The sequence below is a fragment of the Monodelphis domestica genome, chromosome 7, assembly GCF_027887165.1.
Source record: "Monodelphis domestica isolate mMonDom1 chromosome 7, mMonDom1.pri, whole genome shotgun sequence".
Lineage (NCBI taxonomy): Eukaryota > Metazoa > Chordata > Mammalia > Didelphimorphia > Didelphidae > Monodelphis > Monodelphis domestica.
The window spans coordinates 93,848,223-93,867,191 of NC_077233.1; the positions used below are offsets into that span (position 1 = coordinate 93,848,223).

Here is an 18,969-nt window from a genome sequence, read left to right on the forward strand (position 1 = left end):
TCCATAAACCAAAATTATGAACCATTTCTTTGTTAGTTGTAATATCAATTGGCCACTGACCCACAGTTTTTAATGTTGCTTAAGAGATTCTGTGGCCTTATGTTAGCCAAGTACTTTTTCAGTGGCTCATTGGAAAAACTTTGTTCCCTAATGATTTGTTTTGTATGCATTATTTTAAAACTAGAAGCAAATTAGAGCAAGCTTTTCTACTTTTGGGGCTTTAAAAAAATTTACTACCCAGTTACATTAGGTAATTCTTAAGAGTGATTTTAAGTGACTCTTTGCACAAGCATTATTGTTTTAAAACTATTTGGGACCTCTGACAGTAGCTTACTGTGGCTTTAGGGGATATGGAACAATGGAAAATATAGCACTTTTAAAGGTAAGTTTAGACTGGCTTAAAGTATTTCTATAATTGTGTTACTCTATTACTTTTTGAGAAACCTAGAATCATAAAATCTTGTGTTCCTGATGAGCATAGATTTTTCATTGTTCAGACTTTTTTTGCCATATCCATATAAAAACATGTCCATTTATTTTGAGAATTCTAATGTGCTTTGTTGGCAGGCACTAATTTATGTATAAATGCCTTTGTAAGTAAATTAGAAACAGTTTATTAAATGGTTCAAGATCAGTGTTTGCCAAGTCCCCTGCCAGAGTTTTTCCACTGCTATAATTTTTGAAGTAAATTCTTTTAAAATAAGACAGCTTGTTTGTTCACACGAACATGCAAAAATAGCTCTGTTTAGCTTTTCAATACTATGAAATTGGTCAGATGGTTGGTACATAAGTGTAGCTTGTTTCTCTACTGGCCAAAAGCAGGGCTGTGTGTTATATACTTTTCAAGTGATTTGAAAATTACTTCCACCTTTGCTGGACCACTTAACTTTCATACTGATAGGAGCCAGAAATAGGACAAGAAAATTAAATTGAGGTGGCAGAAGTTCCCCACCACTCCAGAATGTTTCTCATCTCTCCCACTCTTTGTCCAGTGAGAGTAGATGGTCTTGAGCTCCAAATGGGGCTTTGATTGGTTTGTTTTCTGGATTAAACAACTGCACAGTCCTGCCTGTTTGTGGTGACATTCATTTTTTCATTGATTTCTGGTCATGGGCCAATGTGATGTGGGACTTCAAAATTGCTGAGCTTTATAAGCATTGAACACTGCTTATTCAACAGATGAAGTGCATTAGTAAAAATTCCTTTTCAATCTGAATATTTCTTTAGAACAATCTAACCCAAATTTTCCATTGAAATTTTGGCTTTAGACTACTAGAATGGTAGTAAACTGCTCTCTGGCTTTTGGATTTTATTTATTTTTTTTTTTTAGCATTGTATTGACAATATTGTACCCTTTTAAAGAAAGATACCAATTGTCTCAGCCAATTTCTGGGATTTGGGAAAAGAAGTGTTTACAGAGTTTCATAAATAGGGTTTGTTGATACTGTTATCTTTGCAGTATTAAGGCTCTGATCAGACTCCCACTTCAATATAATGCTTCAGAAAAACTTAATCTAACTTTTACAGATAGCCTGTGTGTGAAAGAAAATTTAGAGCCCTCCATTTTAAAAGCTTTCTTGCTTTGCATAAACTTGAAAATAATTAATTTCAAATTTGTATTGATATTAAAACATAGATTCAGTCTTGTCTTAAAATGTATTACAATTTATTTCTTGCCATTTTTGTGTAAAATTTACAGAAACAGTGTTACACCGTGCGCTCCAAAGGTAATGTCTCATTACTCTAAGGCTCTCTCCTTTCTTTCTCTGTCTTTGCCTTTATCTTTTTGATCATATTGTTATGTGCATTGAATCCTGTGTTAGTATGTTGAGTCCTTTTAATAACAAAAAAATCCTCTTGCTTGATCAGAAAATGAACTTTGGCCACAATACATGTCAGATAATCACTAGCTGGTTAATCCAATAAAAAGAAATGTTGAATTTCAGTGGCTTATTTCCACTAAGCTCCTATTAATGAAAAAAATGACTATATTGAGTTTATTAAATCACTTTAGTGCATAAATATATTTTACATAAAACCAATAACCCATGTTCAATGAACCTGAGAAATTGGGAATAATATGTATGGAGGTGTTTTGATCTTTGGTAAAGGTTTTTTAAAAAATAATTGTTTTTCTGTATATGTGTTTGTGTACACTTAGAATAGATATGAGTTCCATAATCAATTTGGACTTCCTAAAATTGTCAATTTTTTAAGCTTTGATTTTTGAAACATGAGTGTGGTTAGTTGATAAAAGTTCTTTGTCCATTTTAGCTTTGAACATACCTGATTTTTTGTTTTAGTTGATTTGGCTTGTCTCCTTGGCCATTTATCCAGATTTTGTGCCAAAGCCCAAAGAGGAAATGTAGAAAATGTTGACTGGGCATGAAAAATACATTTTACGTTAGTTTTCTTGTCTGTTGCTAGTTAGATTGAGGGTAAATTTCAATACATTTCAGTATTCTTGTTAAATAATTTAACCCCCTTAAATACAAATTTGCATTTCTGTGTTCTGAAGTATTAATGCAATTGAAATTTATCTGTGTTTAAGCTTTGAAGGACAACTGAAGGAAGTTCTTTGAAAGAAATAGTTGATTTTGCTTTCTGAATAATGTTTTCCTCACCCTGACACTAGCTTACATTTCTGTAGCACTTTAAGGTTTATCCTGTGAAGTAGGTAGTGCAGGTACCTCATTGCTTTCCCCTTCTATTTCAATTAAATTACAGTTAAAACTTGAATGGATCACAGCCATTCCATTTTCTAGTTGGAGCATCAGAATTTGATCACTAGAGTACTGCTGTGAGTTAGAAAGCTGTTATTTCAGCATTTCCTCCAAAAACTTTGCCGTGAACTTGTTTGCCATTATGTTTAAGAGTTGAGTGATATATAAAAGAATCAAGTTTAAAACTTTAGAATACTTTCTAATTTTTTGTCCAATATGAGATGACTTATGAAAATTATGGGAAGGGATTTTGAGATAGAGGGAAGGGAAGAGGAGAAAAGGGCATCTAAGCTACATCATCATCAGAGTTCTCCATGGTAATAGTTTCTGTATCTATTGCCCTTTCCCCTTACGTAGTAGTCCCTAATATTCACTTAGTGTTTCTCTTGAGTGTTCTAATGTCTATCTCATGATATAACAATAGTTTTCCCTAGAAATTATTTTTCCCATTTTGAGTATGTTTTGGTAACTTATAATAATAGAAACATTCTTATGCTTAAAAGTGCTTATTATCCAAAGTAGTATCTTGTTGTTAGTTGATGATCTTAGCATTTTATTGTGAATCACTAGTTCACTGCATCTCTGCTGCCTGTATTTTAAATTTATTTTTTAACCACATTGGCTTGAGTTTCTAGTTCCCAGAGGTCCAAGCATAATTTTAAGACTTGTGGTTTTGGAATGTAAAAAGAGGTTCTTCTTGATCTTTTTTCTGTCTTTCTTTTTTTTGTTCTGAGAATTTTTCCTTAGCTGTCATTTTAATTTTGACTAAATAGCATCTTCTGGATGGCTAGATTTATTTGACTATGAGCATGATCATGACAATTCTTTTTTAAAATTAGGGGTCTAGTGGAGAAGACAGCACTTAGAATAATGATTTGTTGCTGCTATTATGAGTTTTTCTTTCTTTAGTTTATAAGCCTTAGAATTTCAGAAAAGTGATTAAGAAAATTCACTTGGGAAAAACTAAAAAGATTACAACTTTTGTGCAGCACGGTATCTCTTCCAAATAGCTGTTGAAAGGCTCATGAAGTATAATTTTGAATTTTTAATCTATTGTTTTACAGAATCTTGTTTCAGCATCACATGATGCAAAGTTTTGTATAGTACAACAGGGTTGATAGATTATCTTTAAATTTTCATGACCATGATGACATACTTCTATAGCATGAGCCTGAGATACTGCAAGGAGTATTAGGTTTTTCTTCCATGATCCAGAAGTGTGTCTTATGTGGTGGGCCATGCGCTGTCTAGGTGTGATTTTTTTTTTACTCCCTGACAGCGACCCCCACAGTATTTTCACAAGATAGTAAACTCTGCTGAGAGTTCACCTTTGCTGCTAATAATGTGACTGCCAAGCAAAGAAGAGAGCTAAAAAATTCTTTGAACAGTGCTGTCAGAATCTCCCTGAGGTTGGCTTAGTATGGATGGATTCACTGATTAATTTTTTTTTTAAACCACAGATTTGGCATGGAAAAATAGTCTGCATAGTGGAGGAATCATTTAAATTTATTGGAGAAATATTGGTAGTGCTTTTAACCCGTTGTAGGGCAAATGTTAAACTGCTTTATTCTTTTTAATTATCCTCATTGTCTTAAGTAGTTTTTCACACACATGTGTTTGTGGACATGAGTCTAAATCAAATGTGTATTATACATGTATTTTTTTCCTAAAAACATTTCTTTGGTAATTTGATTCTATAATTCAATATAATGTTAAATCTCAAGTTTTGAATTTTATCAGTTAAATGGATGCTGTAACAGTTTTTAGGGGTTTTTTTTTTGTCAGATGAATAATTGATTTTTTTTCTTTTCTCTTTATCTTCACTTCTTTTGTTTTCTACACCATTCGCTTTAAATCATTCCACACTGTTCATCTGAATGCCTGGGTTTTGCCATCTTCTCCATGTTGATGTTTACTTAAAACAGAACCACAAAGCCTGCACCACACTTGGATGGGTAAGAGTTGCTCATTTCTTTGGCATTGTAAAGGTGGAGTAGGTGAATGAGGCAAGGTGCCTTGATTAATGAGCTTATTAAAATAAAAGTGGGATAGATCCCAATTTGTACATGGGGGACACTCTAGTTTTCTTGTTTTTTGGTCTCCAAAGAATTATAGAGTGTTATAACTGGAAAGGTCTTGTAGTCAGTGCATTGACTTTTAAAGATAGTTTAAATGACTTGGTCAAGGACAGTCAGCTACTATAGTAAATTGCCTAACTGGGGCTTGAATGTGAGTCTCTTGACACCTTATTCAGGAATTTCTCTAGCACTGCATATTGGACCTCCTTATTAGTTATGTCAGTGAATATTTTGCTTTATAAAAAACACAGAGCACTTCATAGCTATTATAACATTTGACTTTGATGACAAATATATCTATCTAAAATACTAATTTAGAAGACTAATACAGATTCTAGATTTAGATTCTATTTGCCAGTTGAATATATGATCAGATTGTCATTTTAAGTAGGTATCTAGTGGCAAGACTTTTAAAGTTATTAGCATTGTTACCTAATTAATGCCTTTTTGAATTTTATATTATTACAGTGTACATGTTGTCTTTGGATTGGTTATTTCTGGTTTTGAAGTAATCGAACAAATTGAAAATCTGAAAACTGATGCAGCAAGCCGGCCTTATGCAGATGTTCGAGTTATTGATTGTGGAGTACTTGTTACAAAATCAGCAAAAGATGGTAAGATATTTTCTGCTCTCTTTCATTTCCTTTTTAGTTCCCTAAAATAAGTTACTGAAATAAATATTAATGTTTTCCATTGATCTTGAGGTAGAGGATGTGTGTGTGATGGTAGAATATAGAACTATGAATTGATGCAATGAAAATGCTTGTTATTTTGGGATTTGTTTTTGTTTTGCTAAGCTTTAAGTTCTTAATAGCCAGAAGGATTCAATGAAACATGTTTTTCCCGGTCAGAAAAACAAAATTTACCGTAAGATAAGGTTATATGTTTGGTGTTCTAAACTGTCATATCTTTTGGAACATCTGTATTTACTTGGTTGGCAAATTAATTTAGTGTCCTTTTGATGAGGGAACATCATTCCAAATCTGTAAGCAAAAAAGCACATTTCACCTAAATAATGCCAAGAACAGGTTCCATAGGGTCCTTAGGGTGTTTTGTTATTTATGAGAGTCCTGTGAGAAATTATCTCTGCTAGCATTAATTTTTCTCTAAAATAGTAAATGTGGAATTATCAGTATTTGGACAGCAATTTTTCAGTATAGAAATATATTCAGTTTCTTCCAATTTGTACCAATATTTTGTAAACTTTGTCCTTACTCTCCCTTTCTCTGTTGCTGCCACATATGTGTGTGTGTGTATATGTATATTTATACACATATACATACATGTAAAAACACAGACACCCTTCATGCTACAGTTGTTGGGGAATTGTCATATTTCAAGACCCAACATTTGGGAAACACTGAGATAGAAAACTATTAGACTATCTTTGATCACCTTATTTGGGCCCTGGTTTTTCATGTTAATTAAACTTTGAAGCAATACTCTCCATTCCCCCTTCTTCCAAAGCAAATTAAGGGCTGTGTTCTAAGATGTGAATTGTTTGGATTCACTTTTAAAGCAGAAATTTAGATTGTCTTGGTAATGTATGCACTCCGCATGAATTCTTGCCTTTGAGGGATGAAGCTTGATTATTCCTCCATTTTCCTAGTTGTATTCATCCTTTTATTCACTTTTCTTCTATATTCAAGAACTTAAAAGTTTATAAGCCAGCTAATTTATCACTTCATGCAAAGATACACATCCTCTTATCCATACTTCTTTCTAAGTCTCTTTGGGGACTGAAAGTTTGAACAAGACAAGGGTATGAATAGCTTTGAATTTTAGTTTACTCAGTCATAGAAGATCTATTTATTATTGTGTCTGTAGTTTTAGTTATTTCACTTTAATTATACAATTTTCTAGTCACATTTTTCACTAGTTGGCATTCTAACTCTGTCATTATTTTTTTAATGTTTCTTAAAAGCTTTGGAGAAAAAACGGAAGCTGTCAACTCATTCAGAAGACTCAGATTCTTCCTCCAATTCCTCCTCCTCTTCAGAATCATCTTCTGACAGTGAAGCTGAAAATGAGAGAAACAGAAGAAGAAAACACAAGAGGAGAATTAAAGTAAAACGTTCTAAAAAGAGACGAAAGGAGGAGAATAATAAACAAGAAGAACAGAGACTTAAACAGTCATCAAACCAGAGAGGGTAGGTGATAATCCAGGACTGCTGAGAAATGTGATGGGCAAGGACATAACATTCAGGTATCTCAAGTATTATCCAGATAAGTATAGGTCAGAAAATTTGATACATTGATGAATTGTAGTATTTCTGTGATCATTATCTGGGAAGTGATCCCAGACACATTTTATCAAGATTCGTGTGTTTGAAGATGGAAAAAGTCTTCAGAACCTTGAAGAGAGAAAGAGAATGTGTCTGTGTCTAAAGATCACTTTTTATTTCCATGTACATATTTCTTTTATCTTGCCTGTGTTGGTTTGCTTTTTTTTTAGTCAAAGAAAAGCATTAAGTTTGGCCCTTGAAGGATATACATGATTTAGCTCTCTAAAAGAGCTATTGTCAAATTTTGTGATTTGTAGTTGCTTATATTATTATGTAGTTGGGCATCATTTTAACACTTGACACTTTATATGAATTTTTCTCATAAAATATAATTTTTATGCATTTTAATTAAAGATGGCTTTATTTGCTTTATTTAAGTCACTCTGAGAGGAGTGATACAAGTGAAAAAAGATTAGTGGATTTAAATACCAAAAGGGAAAAGCCAGTAGTTCGTCCAGAAGAGATCCCTCCAGTACCTGAAAATCGATTCTTATTAAGAAGAGATATGCCAGTTGTCACTGTGGAACCTGAACCGTAAGTAGAGTGGTTTTTAATCTGTTTTTTTTTTCTATTGTGTGAAACCCTTTAACTCATGTGTAGTTTGTTCTACTTCTCCTGAGAGCAATGAGGCTTTAAAATCTTCAAACTTTGTACAGAGTAGGTAGGTATCTTACTCTGTCACTATCATTGTATCCCCTTCGGAATATTCCATAACACTTGTTTGAAAAGAATCATCTCCAAAGAGACAAGGAAGATTAATGACTAAAAAGCTTTAATTTGTTTTAGCTTTGAATCATATTTAAAAGTTGCAAATAACTTAGAATTTTAATAAAATATAAAATTGATCAAAATCATGGCTAAGAGAAATCTGGTGCCACAGATTTCTTTGTCTTTGTCAGTCAATGAAAGTATCCCTCTTATTTAAAAAAAAAAGTTATAGCTAATTCAGTTCTCTTAGGGGCCTATTTGCCTTCACTCAGATAGTTTGATTTCTTAAAGCTTTCCTTTCTACCTGCACAATGTCTGTTGCATAGATTCCACAGCAACAACCCTAGATCAGGACCTCATCTTTTGTAAGAAATTAGACTAATAGACCAGCCTCCTAATTGGTCTTTCTATTTCTTGTTATTTCTCTTATAGTCCCTTTTTCCCTTCCCAAAGCCACCTAGTAATCTTTTTTTTTTGCACTTTTAAATTATGTTCCTTTGCTTAGTAACCTATAGTAACTTCCTGTTGCCTTACCAAAGAAGTTAACTATAAACCCTGTGGGCTCTGATCAGTTTTTTTTCTGTCATTTTTTTCTTTCTGTTGCATTTAAGTTACTTACATTATCACTAGGAAATCAAACAAGAATTACTAGGAAGGGACCTTTGGATTAGGCAAAGATAGGCAAGGGTCTTTGAGCAGAGCCATAAGGTAGTAGAGTAGTGCCTTAAAAAAAAAAATTAAACCTTTGTCTTCTATGTTAGAATCAATACTAAGCTATCTGTTCCAAGGCAGAAGAGCAGTAAGGGTTAGAGAAAAGTCAAACAAAAGTGACTTTCCCAGGTTAAAGAGGTAGAAAGTGTCTGAGACCAGACTTGAACCCAGGATCTCTCAGTTTCTAGGCCTCTATCCATTGAGCCACCTAGCTATCCCTTATTATACCCTTTTCAATAGTAATGATAATCATTGATTTCATTCTTGTTCCTTGAACAAAGAGTGGGAAGTGAGGTTTTGATGGGACTGGCAGGCTTTTGACAGAAGAGCAGACAGCAAGATGATATCCATTCTGGCTAGACCCTGGTGAGATGAAGCACAATTTGCAATGGACTAGATCCAGAAGACTGAGAGGAAGGCTCAGCTTTAACCCAGAAAAAGTCCCTAAGCAAAGAGGGTTAATTTCTCTCTGTGTATGTAGGGGTGTGAGTAGGGAGTTACCAGTAGTATTGACTGGCAGAGTCTATAAGAAGATCAAGTCTAGAAGGTTGCTGTGACTGCCTGAAATAAAGCATACCCCAGGACAGGTTTGGTAGAGAGGGCTTGAGGTAAGTATTGCTTCCCCCAATTTAGAGCAGCTCAGGCTCCCTCTTATCATACATTCTGTACCCCAGCCCCACTGGACTATTTGCTATTTCTTATTCTTCTCCCACCTTCTCCCAATACTTCTGCCTCTACACTACTTTCACTACAGAGTGAAAGTAATGCTTTCCTCCTCAGATTTTTCTTGCTTTTGTAGTTTTCCAACTTTCTCATTTGTGTCATAGTTATTTGTGCCCAAATTTCTCTGCCCTTCTTCCTTTACTGGTTACATTATAAGACTCTTGAGGAAGGAAAAAACCATTTGTGTATTAAGTGTCTACTATATGCCAGGCCCTGTGCTTCAGACTAATTTGTGTCATATCCATAATGATTCTCTGTTGTCTAGCACATGCTGGTGCATAGTTTGTACTTAGTAAATACTGGTTTATTTAAATTGTACTGGGTGCTCCGTAAGAGATGATTGACAGGATAAGTTCAGAAAAACCTGGAAAGACTTATATGAACTGATGCAAAGTGAAATGAGCAGAACCAGGAGAATAGCGCACACAGTAGCATAAATATTGTACAATGATCAGATGTGAAGAAGTAAACTTATTATCAGCAAAGCAAGTTCTGAGGTATCCACAAGGAATTTATGATGAAAAATCCTATCCACAGCCAAAGAAGAAACTGTTAGCGTCTGATTACAGATCAAAGCTTGCCACATTCTACTTTATTTCCTTCATGAGATTTTTATTGTATGTGTGATCTGTGTCTTCTATCGTGGCATGAGCAATATGGAAATATATATTACATGAAAGCACTGGTATAATCTATAATAGACTAGTGACCCAGGGGCTTCGGGGAGAACGGGAATCTGAATCCTAAAATGTCACAAAACAATTGTCAAAAATTGTTTCTATGTGTAACTGAAAATTTTAAATAATTTTTTAAAATTTGAATTGGGGATAGAAAAACTTAATATCTTTGCTAACAACGACAAAAGCAAATCTGAAAGAGAATGGTCACTTTCACAAAGTCCATACTGCATTTTATTCTACATGAGAGGGTGGAACCATTCTTGGGTATATTAATTTAAAATTGTTTGTAAAATAAGGCAGCAGAGTATAGAGATTACAAATATAGGCTGACCACTGAGGAGAATAGCAGTTGACAGGAAAGCTTGGGACTATAGAACTAGAAAAGACATAAAACTTTTTTAAATTCATACCATCTGTCTTAGAAGCAATATGAAGTATCTGTTCCAAGACAGAAAAAAGGTCTAAGCAATTAGGGTTAGATGACTTGCCCAGGGTCACACAGATAGGAAGTATCTGAGGTCAGATTTAAACTCAGGACCATTTCTAGGGTTGACTCTCAAGCCCCTGAGCCATTTAGGTTCCCCAAGACATATAACTATGAATTAGCTGCTCTAATTTGAAGCAGCTTATCATAGAGGCAGATAATTCACATTTAAATTTACCTTTGAGATACGAAATCAATTATTCTTATCCTTATTTTTCAGATGAGGAAACTGAGGTATAAAGGATAATAAATATAGAGGTATTAGGAATATTTAGAGGCTCTCGTTTAATCCCTTCATTCTATAGATGAGGTAATAAGGAATTTGTTTTGTACTCTAAATTAATTTGCTAATGATTTGTTCAAGATCACACAGATAGTAAGTAGCAGGACTGGGGCTTGAATCTGAGTCCTTTGACTCCAAATCTATTGTTCTTTCTGTTATGCTTAGTTGCTTTCAGAGAAGTGAAAAAATCTTGCTCAAGTAAATGGCAAAGTCAGAATTTTAACCAAGTTCCTTCTGATTCCAAGCAGAATCCAAAGCTCTTTCTAATATGGCAGAATGCCTACTCATGTACTTTATTAGTCCTAAAGGCATCAGAGTATTACATTCAAAACAGTACAATAATGGATGCTCATTGTAAGGAGTCTGAATTAGGAAGAGATGACATTAGTGTATACTTTAAGAAGTCTGAGAAGTATGTAATCCATTTTTAAAAGATTGCCATCAAAAATGTTTTAAATAATTTTGGTGCTCAAAGGGATAAGATGAAATTATCTAAAAAATTCCAGACTTGCTGGTTATAATGTTTTCTAGATTCTGCTATGTCTTAAAGTGGAATATTTGAAGAAGGAAAGTCTTAGTTTTCATTTCTTCATTTTTGTTACTTTTTTTTCTCTTTTGCTCTAGGAAACTTCCTGATGTTGCACCCATTCTAAGCGATCAGAAGCCATCTGTATCAAAGTCAGGACGGAAAATTAAAGGACGAGGCACAATAGTATGTATTTCTTACTTTTTTACAAGTTACTTATACAGATAATAAAAGATACAGCTTTAAAAATATTTGTAAAATGCTCTCTATTTTCAAAGCATCCTAACAGGCATCCCTTGTTAGGTGCACTTAGATATTAGGTGTACTTAACTCTTTTGTGAAAGAGGTCATATTTGAACTGGGCTTTAGAATTGGATAGTATCACAGTTCTAGGGATATAGAACAGCAGGACCGATGATGGAACAGTACAAGATCTATAAAGGGATCAACAAGTTGTTCATTTTGCCTGAAGTATAGCCAACATGGAGGGGAGTAGCATGAGATAAAGCCAGAAAGGGTAGCACCAGATTTTGGGGAGCAAGACTAGGAAATTTTAACCTTATTCAATAGGGAGCTGTTAAAGAGTTTTGTGCAACAGTGTGGCCTGGTTAGAGTTATGCATAAGGCAGATAAATCTTGCAACATTATAAAATGTACAGGAGAGGTGGAGGAGAGTTAATATCTGGAAGACCAATTAGCCTGTTATACAAGTGGATGGTAAAGTCATAAAATGGTGACTACAATGGGAAAAGAGAGGAGATGAATAGCCTTAGGAAGTAATATGAAGATAGAATTGGTAGTATTTGATAAGTAATTGTATGTGGAGAGTAAGAAAGCAAAAGTTTGTGATTTTTAATAAGGATTACTGGATGAATGGTGCCATCACTGACCAAAATAAGTGGAGTTGGAAAGAGGAACCATGTTGAGGGGAAAGATAATTTCAGTTTTGAGACAAGGTGGAGTTTGAAATGCTAGTGGGATCTCCCTAAGTGGGGATGTGCTCTAGGGAATATGAGATGCAAGGCTGAGATAAGAAAGAAAAATTGAAGTTAGTGATCCGGGTTTGGGAGTTGTGTCTATATCAGGTAATATTCTGTATCAAATTCTACTCAAAAGCAGATAGTATTATAGGGAGGAATTTACTTAGACTTTAAATCTTTATTGTTATTCTTAAAGCGGTATCATACACCACCTCGATCAAGGTCTTGCTCTGAATCAGATGATGATGAAAGCAGTGAAACACCTCCTCACTGGAAGGAAGAAATGCAGAGGTTAAGAGCATACAGACCACCCAGTGGAGAAAAATGGAGCAAAGGAGATAAGTAAGGACTTTTATTCTTAATGGAATAACCTCAGTACTTTATAGGAATGAATTTGGTGTCTTCTGTATTATAGATTTTAGGAAGATTGAAGAATTCAAGATGGGTTTTTTCATGAGGAGTCATAATTTAAATTAGACTAATGTAATATGAGGTAATTATAGGAATATATTTAGGGATAAAATAGATGAGAGTGAATTGGACAGACATGGGTGTTAAATAACTTGAGGTTCTCTGAAAATCAAAACACAAGTAAAAATACCTTTTATTCAGTTTTAGTAATTGATGACAAAATTTGTTTTTGAAAAAAAATCATACAAAAGATTGTTCCCTGGGCATGTTTCTCAAGTACTGACAAATTTTTGGACCAAGTGAGGCATCATCATACAGTGGAAAGGATCCTGGACCAGTCACTGAGAATTCAAGAGGATTGATTGCCCCTGACTTTGGGGAAGTCACTTTCCCTCTCTGGGTCTCAATTTTTTCCCTCTGGGAAATGAGAGAATTGAACTAGATAATCTCTAAAATCATTTCTAGCTTCATCAACCTGTGGATCAGATTCCTTGCTATAGTGTAGACAATATTTAGGTCATAATATTTAAAACTAGAGGGATCTTAGAGGCCCCTTTCTTGATAATATTGTTAGTGCTCTGTGCACTGAAAATGCTTGTATTTCTGGAATCAGGAAGACTTGAATTCAAATCCAGCTTCAGACCACCTATTAGAAGGGTGACTGGGCAAGTAACTTAACCTCTGTCTGCTCTGGTTCCTCATCTGTAAAATGGGGAGAATAATAACATCTACCTATATATACTTATAATAATAGTGTCTACCTATACCTGTTATATCACTTGATCCTTACAACAACTCTACCTATGAGGGTTGTTGTGAGGATTAAGTAATAATAGTATTTATAAAGCATTTTGTAAACCTTAAAATGCTATGTAAATTTTGTTTCCTCAGTATCATATTTATATATGTATCTGTGTTCATGTTGTTTTCTCCAAGTATAATGTAAAACTTCTTGCGGCCAAGGACTTTTATTTTATCATTGACTGAGGCAAAATAGGCACTCACCTAGTAAATGCTTGAATTGAATATTATCTAGTTCAGCCCACTTATTTTATAGGTGAGGAGATTAGAGACCAAAGGAGGTATAAAACTTGCCCAGAATGACACAGGTAATAAGTAGCAGAGTCAGGATTTGATTGCAAATCCTCTGACTTACAATCCAGCTCTCATTACACCATCCACAGTAGTATGCTATCTTTAAATCTTGGTCTTCTACAACCCTTGCCTCTCATTTATTTAGGGAATGAATCCTTTTTTAGAATAGCTGTTCAACATATGCATTCCTAAAACCCTTAAGCATCTGGTAAAATCTCATAAGATAATACTCTTATGAGTATTAGTTATTATTATTTATGAGTAAAAGAAAATACTTTTCAACTCTAAATGTCATGATTGGTTGTAAAATACCAATTCATGGGGTCCCCTCCCAAGCAGAACTTTACCTAGTTTATCCCAGGTACTAGGTAAAGTTCTGCTTGGGAGGGGATCCCATGAATTGGTATTTTACAACCAATCATGACATTTAGAGTTGAAAAGTATTTTTGAGATTCTCTAGGCCAGGTCCCTTGTTTTACATATGAGGAAACAGGCCCAGAGAAGTTCATGATTTACTCTGGGTCACATAGAGCCAAAATTAAACTCCATGTCTTTTGAGGTCACATCCTGGTGCTCTTTTCATTTACATTGTTGTCTCAGTGACATTACTTCAGAGGAAAACCTTAAGTTCTTTTCATTGCCTTATTTTCTCCATAGCTCTACAGAATCTACATGGTTTTTTGATCTGTTGCAAGGGTTTCTTATGGTACTCTGCATGCATTTGGTAGTGGTTTTGATGATGGCAACCTAGAATTTTTTAAATTGTTTAACCCTGAGATATTTTTAAAAAAACATTTCATGAATGAGGTGATACATTCACTCTGTGTTCTTGTTCATAGATTAAGTGATCCATGTTCAAGCCGGTGGGATGAAAGAAGCTTGTCTCAAAGATCAAGATCATGGTCATATAATGGCTATTATTCTGATCTTAGTACAGTAAGACATTCTGACAGTCATCACAAAAAACACAGAAAGGAGAAAAAAGTAAAACATAAAAAGAAAGCTAAAAAGCAGAAACATTGCAAGAGACACAAACCAACCAAGAAAAAGAAAATTTCTCAACTTTCAAATGTTGAATCCTCTAGATCTTCAGTACGGCAAATGAAATCTCCTTGTGATCGAGAAAGGAGATCTCGTTCATCTTCATCATCTCAGCACTCATCAAAGAGGGGCTGGTCTAAGTCTGACAAGGATGACCAAAGCTCTTCCACTCAGTATAGCAGAGATTCTCATTCATACTACAGATCAAAATCCCAATCCCGTTCATACTCCAAAGGAAGCTCTAGGTCAAGGACAGCATCAAAATCTTCATCACCTTCTCAAAGTAGGTCAAAGTCCAGATCCAATTCCAAGTCTAGGTGTCAGAGGACAGCATCTAAATCCCCAAGAAGTACAACTTCTCGATTAAATGAAAATAAACCAATCAAAACTGAACCTGTAAGATCAGCAGTACCACCAAATGAAAAGGTTGTTGTGCAGCCAATAGTAACTGAAAGTATTCCTGTAATACCTTTAAGTGATAGTCCTCCACCTTCACGATGGAAACCTGGACAGAAGCCCTGGAAGCCCTCTTATGAACGAATTCAAGAAATGAAAGCTAAAACAACTCATTTACTTCCTCCTCCAAATACATACAATTTAACAAATGTAAAAGAGCCTAGTATTTCATCTTCTTATCGTAAGCGGGAAAAGAGTTCAGATAGTGATTGGAGTGGTTATTCAAAATATCATAGTGACAGAAGTTCAGAGAGCTCACCAAGATCAAGAAGTAGATCTTCCAGAAGTAGGTCTTATTCAAGATCATACACAAGATCAAGGAGTCTAGCTAGCTCAAATTCAAGGTCTCAGTCGCTATCAACTCTGAGATCCCATTCACGAGGTAAGTACAGTGATAGGTCCAGATATAGTAGGTCATCTTCATATTCTGTTAGCAGTGATGATGGGAGACAAACTAAGAGAAAATCTAGAGCCAATGAGAAGAATATTAGTGATTCAAAGAAAAGGCAAGTCTCTAGCTCTGAAAGAACACTTAATAAGTATTGCAAAGGTGGAGATGAGTCCTTACGTAAGAGAAAAGATAGTGAAAGCAAGTCATCTTTAGACTATTCTTCAGATAGTGAACAATCATTTGTGAAAGTTACACAGCCAACCCTAGAAAGAGATAAACATGGCCAAGAGGAAGGCATCAATAATAAGAAACAGGAAAAAAGTGCATCTTGTAACAGAGATGAAGAGAAATCAAAGTGTGAATGGGATAGTGATCATTCTAAAAGGAAGCTTTTGAATGAGAGTACCTCTGACCATCTTCTCAATGGAGAAAAATCCAAAAGGAAGAATTATGCTGGCAGTAGATGGGATTCTGAGTCCAATTCAGAACGAGAACTAAACAAAAGCAAGGAAGATTCAAGGCCAGTTTCTGATAAAGAGGAAGGAGAGGCTACATCAGAATCTGATGTAGAGATCATTGAGACTGTTATTAAGGCCAAACCTATACCAAAACCTTCAGAAAACATCGTTGGGTCTGATAATGAGAGTTCTTGGAAGCCAAGCAGGCAGCACCCATCTTCTTCCAATTCAGAGAGTTCCCATTCTACTTCTGAAAACAATCAAGGAAAGTCAAAGAAACACAAACATAGATCAGAGAAGAGTGTTAAAAAAGAACATACTAAAAAGATGAAAGAGAAATCCAAGGGGAAAAAAGAGAAAAAACACAAGGTTCAGAAACGAAAGGAAACGTTTCATTGGCAGCCTCCATTAGAATTTGGTGAAGAGGAAGAGGAAGAGATTAATGACAACCAAGTTACCAAAGATATAAAGAGTAAAAAACAAGATTTTGAAAGCAGTGAAATTATTAAAGATAAAACGACCAAAACTGAGAAACTCTGTGGTGAAAGCAGCCACGTGGGCAAACATAATACAATTAATACCTCAGCAGATTCTAATTCCACCTCTAAAGACAATGGTAAACCCAGTACTTCCACTAGCATTTTAAATGCAGAAAAAAATGTATCTACTTCCCAAAAAAGTAATCAGCATGTTGATGAAACCATTCAGAGTGGAACAGAAGACATGGTACAGACAGATGATAATATGGAGATTTGTACTCCAGAACGCAGCTCACCTGTAAAGTTAGATATTTCCCCTCCAAGCAATCTGAGTTTTGGTACTCCAGATATAAACATTGTCCTAAACCAAGATTTGGTGAATGAAAATCTAGAAACTGTGGTTATTAATCAAGAAAGCAATGTGACTGAGAGTAAAACAGTGGTTGAAGTAGGAAAGCAGGATGGCAATACTCTGGGATTTTCTGGTACTGTTGAAAATGCTGTCAGGTCAGACATGACTGAAAGGAGCCAGAGCAACATAGTTGATAATAAATGGAAACCTTTACAAGGAGTGGGTAATCTGTCAGCAACTACAACTTCCACTGCTATGGAAATTAAGACTTTACCTTCTGTACCTGACACAAAACCACAAGGCCTGCGAATAGAAATCAAAAGCAAAAACAAAGTCCGACCTGGCTCTCTCTTTGATGAAGTAAGAAAAACTGCACGATTAAACAGGAGACCAAGAAATCAAGAGAGCTCCAGTGATGAGCAGACTCCAAGTAGAGATGAAAATAGCCAATCCAGGAGCCCAAGTAGATCCCGAAGTAAATCTGAAACCAAATCAAGACACAGAACAAGGTCTGTCTCCTATAGTCACTCAAGAAGTCGATCTCGAAGTTCTACTTATTCTTATCGGTGAGCAATTTTCTGGTTTGTTTTCTTTTCCTCTAATGGCCTGCCAAAACTCCACTTTCATAGAATGTCAGAGATGGGGACACCTGTGAACAAAAATGTTAGAACTAGAAAGAGACATTATTATCACACAGTCTTTTAACTCCTTTTATAGATGAGGAAATTTCCTTCCATAGAAGTTGTGACTTGCCTAAGATCATATAGATTTATTTAGGAGGAAAAAATAAAAACAAATCCTCTTTAAGATAGTCTTCAGATAATAAACAGTTAACAAAATATGCACATTTCCAAAGTAAAGGTACTAATAATGAGCAAGGAATTTTCCAGAAATGTTTAGCTTTGTGTTCAGCATAGTCTGGATGGTGAAGAGAATGAAGTGAAAAATATTTAAGGTTAGAGGAAATATTAATAGAAGGTTACTGACTGATTCCTTGTTCCTTCTCAGTTCAATAATAAAATATTATGTCTCATTACTAATCCCTACTACAATAATTCAGCACTTAGATGAATCTGTTATCTCATCAGGGTGGTTACTTGCTCTAGCCATGCATCTTTTGTTTTATATTTTCAATTACTAAGCATTTGTTTTCTTTCCTACCTCCACCCAAGCCCCTTGAAAAAATAATAGAAACAAAACCCTTGTAAGAAATTACATAGTAAAGAAAAATAAATTCCTACTTGGACCTTGTAATCACATCTATCCCATTCTGCATCTTGATTCCATTATTTCTCTGTCAAGAGGTGTAGGTAGTATTCACCATTATGCATTTTCTCCAGCAGTGCATCTTATAACTCTTCTACTTACTTACTTTTGTTTTTTAAACCTTTCCCTTCCGTCTTGGAATCAATACTGTGTATTGGTTCCAAGGCAGAAGAGTGGTATGGGCTAGGCAATGGGGGTTGTAACTTGCCCAGGGTGACACAGCTGGGAAGTGTCTGAGGCCAGATTTGAACCAAGGACCTCCCCATCTCTAGGCCTGGTTCTCAATTCACTGAGCTACCCAGCTGCCCCCCTTCTCTTATACATCTTCACAGGAAGTCTTCTTCTGGGTCTTTTCATCATGATATGGAAACCTAGTGCAGCACACCTTATGTCTTGGTAGATAACTACCCACCACCACTTTTTCTAGTCATACATTGATGTCTATTATACCACTTCTGCTCAACTCGTCATTATCCATATGTCACAATGTCAACAGAGATGCCATATATCACCATTGCTTCTCTGGTTGCCTGCAATTTTAATCATTTTAAGATTGTGGTGCTCCATAATTTTCAGCATTATAGTATTAGAAGAATATTTGTGTTTAAAAGGATGGAGTTTTGTGTTTAGCAAAAGAATAATTTAAAGTTCTGTGCAGTTTCTCAACTGTAATCTAACCTATTTTTTCCCTCTATTTGATTTCTGAACCAGCTCATTCTTTATCCTTTTGCAGGGTCTTGCCATAATGTGGACTGATGGACTGCTAGCTTAGTGGGCTATCCATTTAACTAAATGTTATAGTCTGGACAATCAGTATTCTTTATTCACTTGATGTTTTT

General features: G+C 35.1%; 1 protein-coding gene across 6 annotated transcripts in view; it reads left to right on the top strand.

Annotated features, from left to right (window-relative positions):
- NKTR (natural killer cell triggering receptor) overlaps positions 1-18,969 on the top strand; it is a 54,549-nt gene that overhangs the window by 27,809 nt on the left and 7,771 nt on the right. For all 6 annotated transcript variants that reach the window (XM_007499801.3, XM_016424365.2, XM_001367355.4 and 3 more), the window contains 7 exons: positions 4,649-4,678; positions 5,270-5,415; positions 6,726-6,951; positions 7,465-7,620; positions 11,300-11,387; positions 12,378-12,523; positions 14,527-17,430. In XM_007499801.3, the coding sequence (XP_007499863.1) occupies positions 4,649-4,678; positions 5,270-5,415; positions 6,726-6,951; positions 7,465-7,620; positions 11,300-11,387; positions 12,378-12,523; positions 14,527-17,430 (3,696 nt within the window). The remainder of the gene's footprint in view (positions 1-4,648; positions 4,679-5,269; positions 5,416-6,725; positions 6,952-7,464; positions 7,621-11,299; positions 11,388-12,377; positions 12,524-14,526; positions 17,431-18,969) is intronic.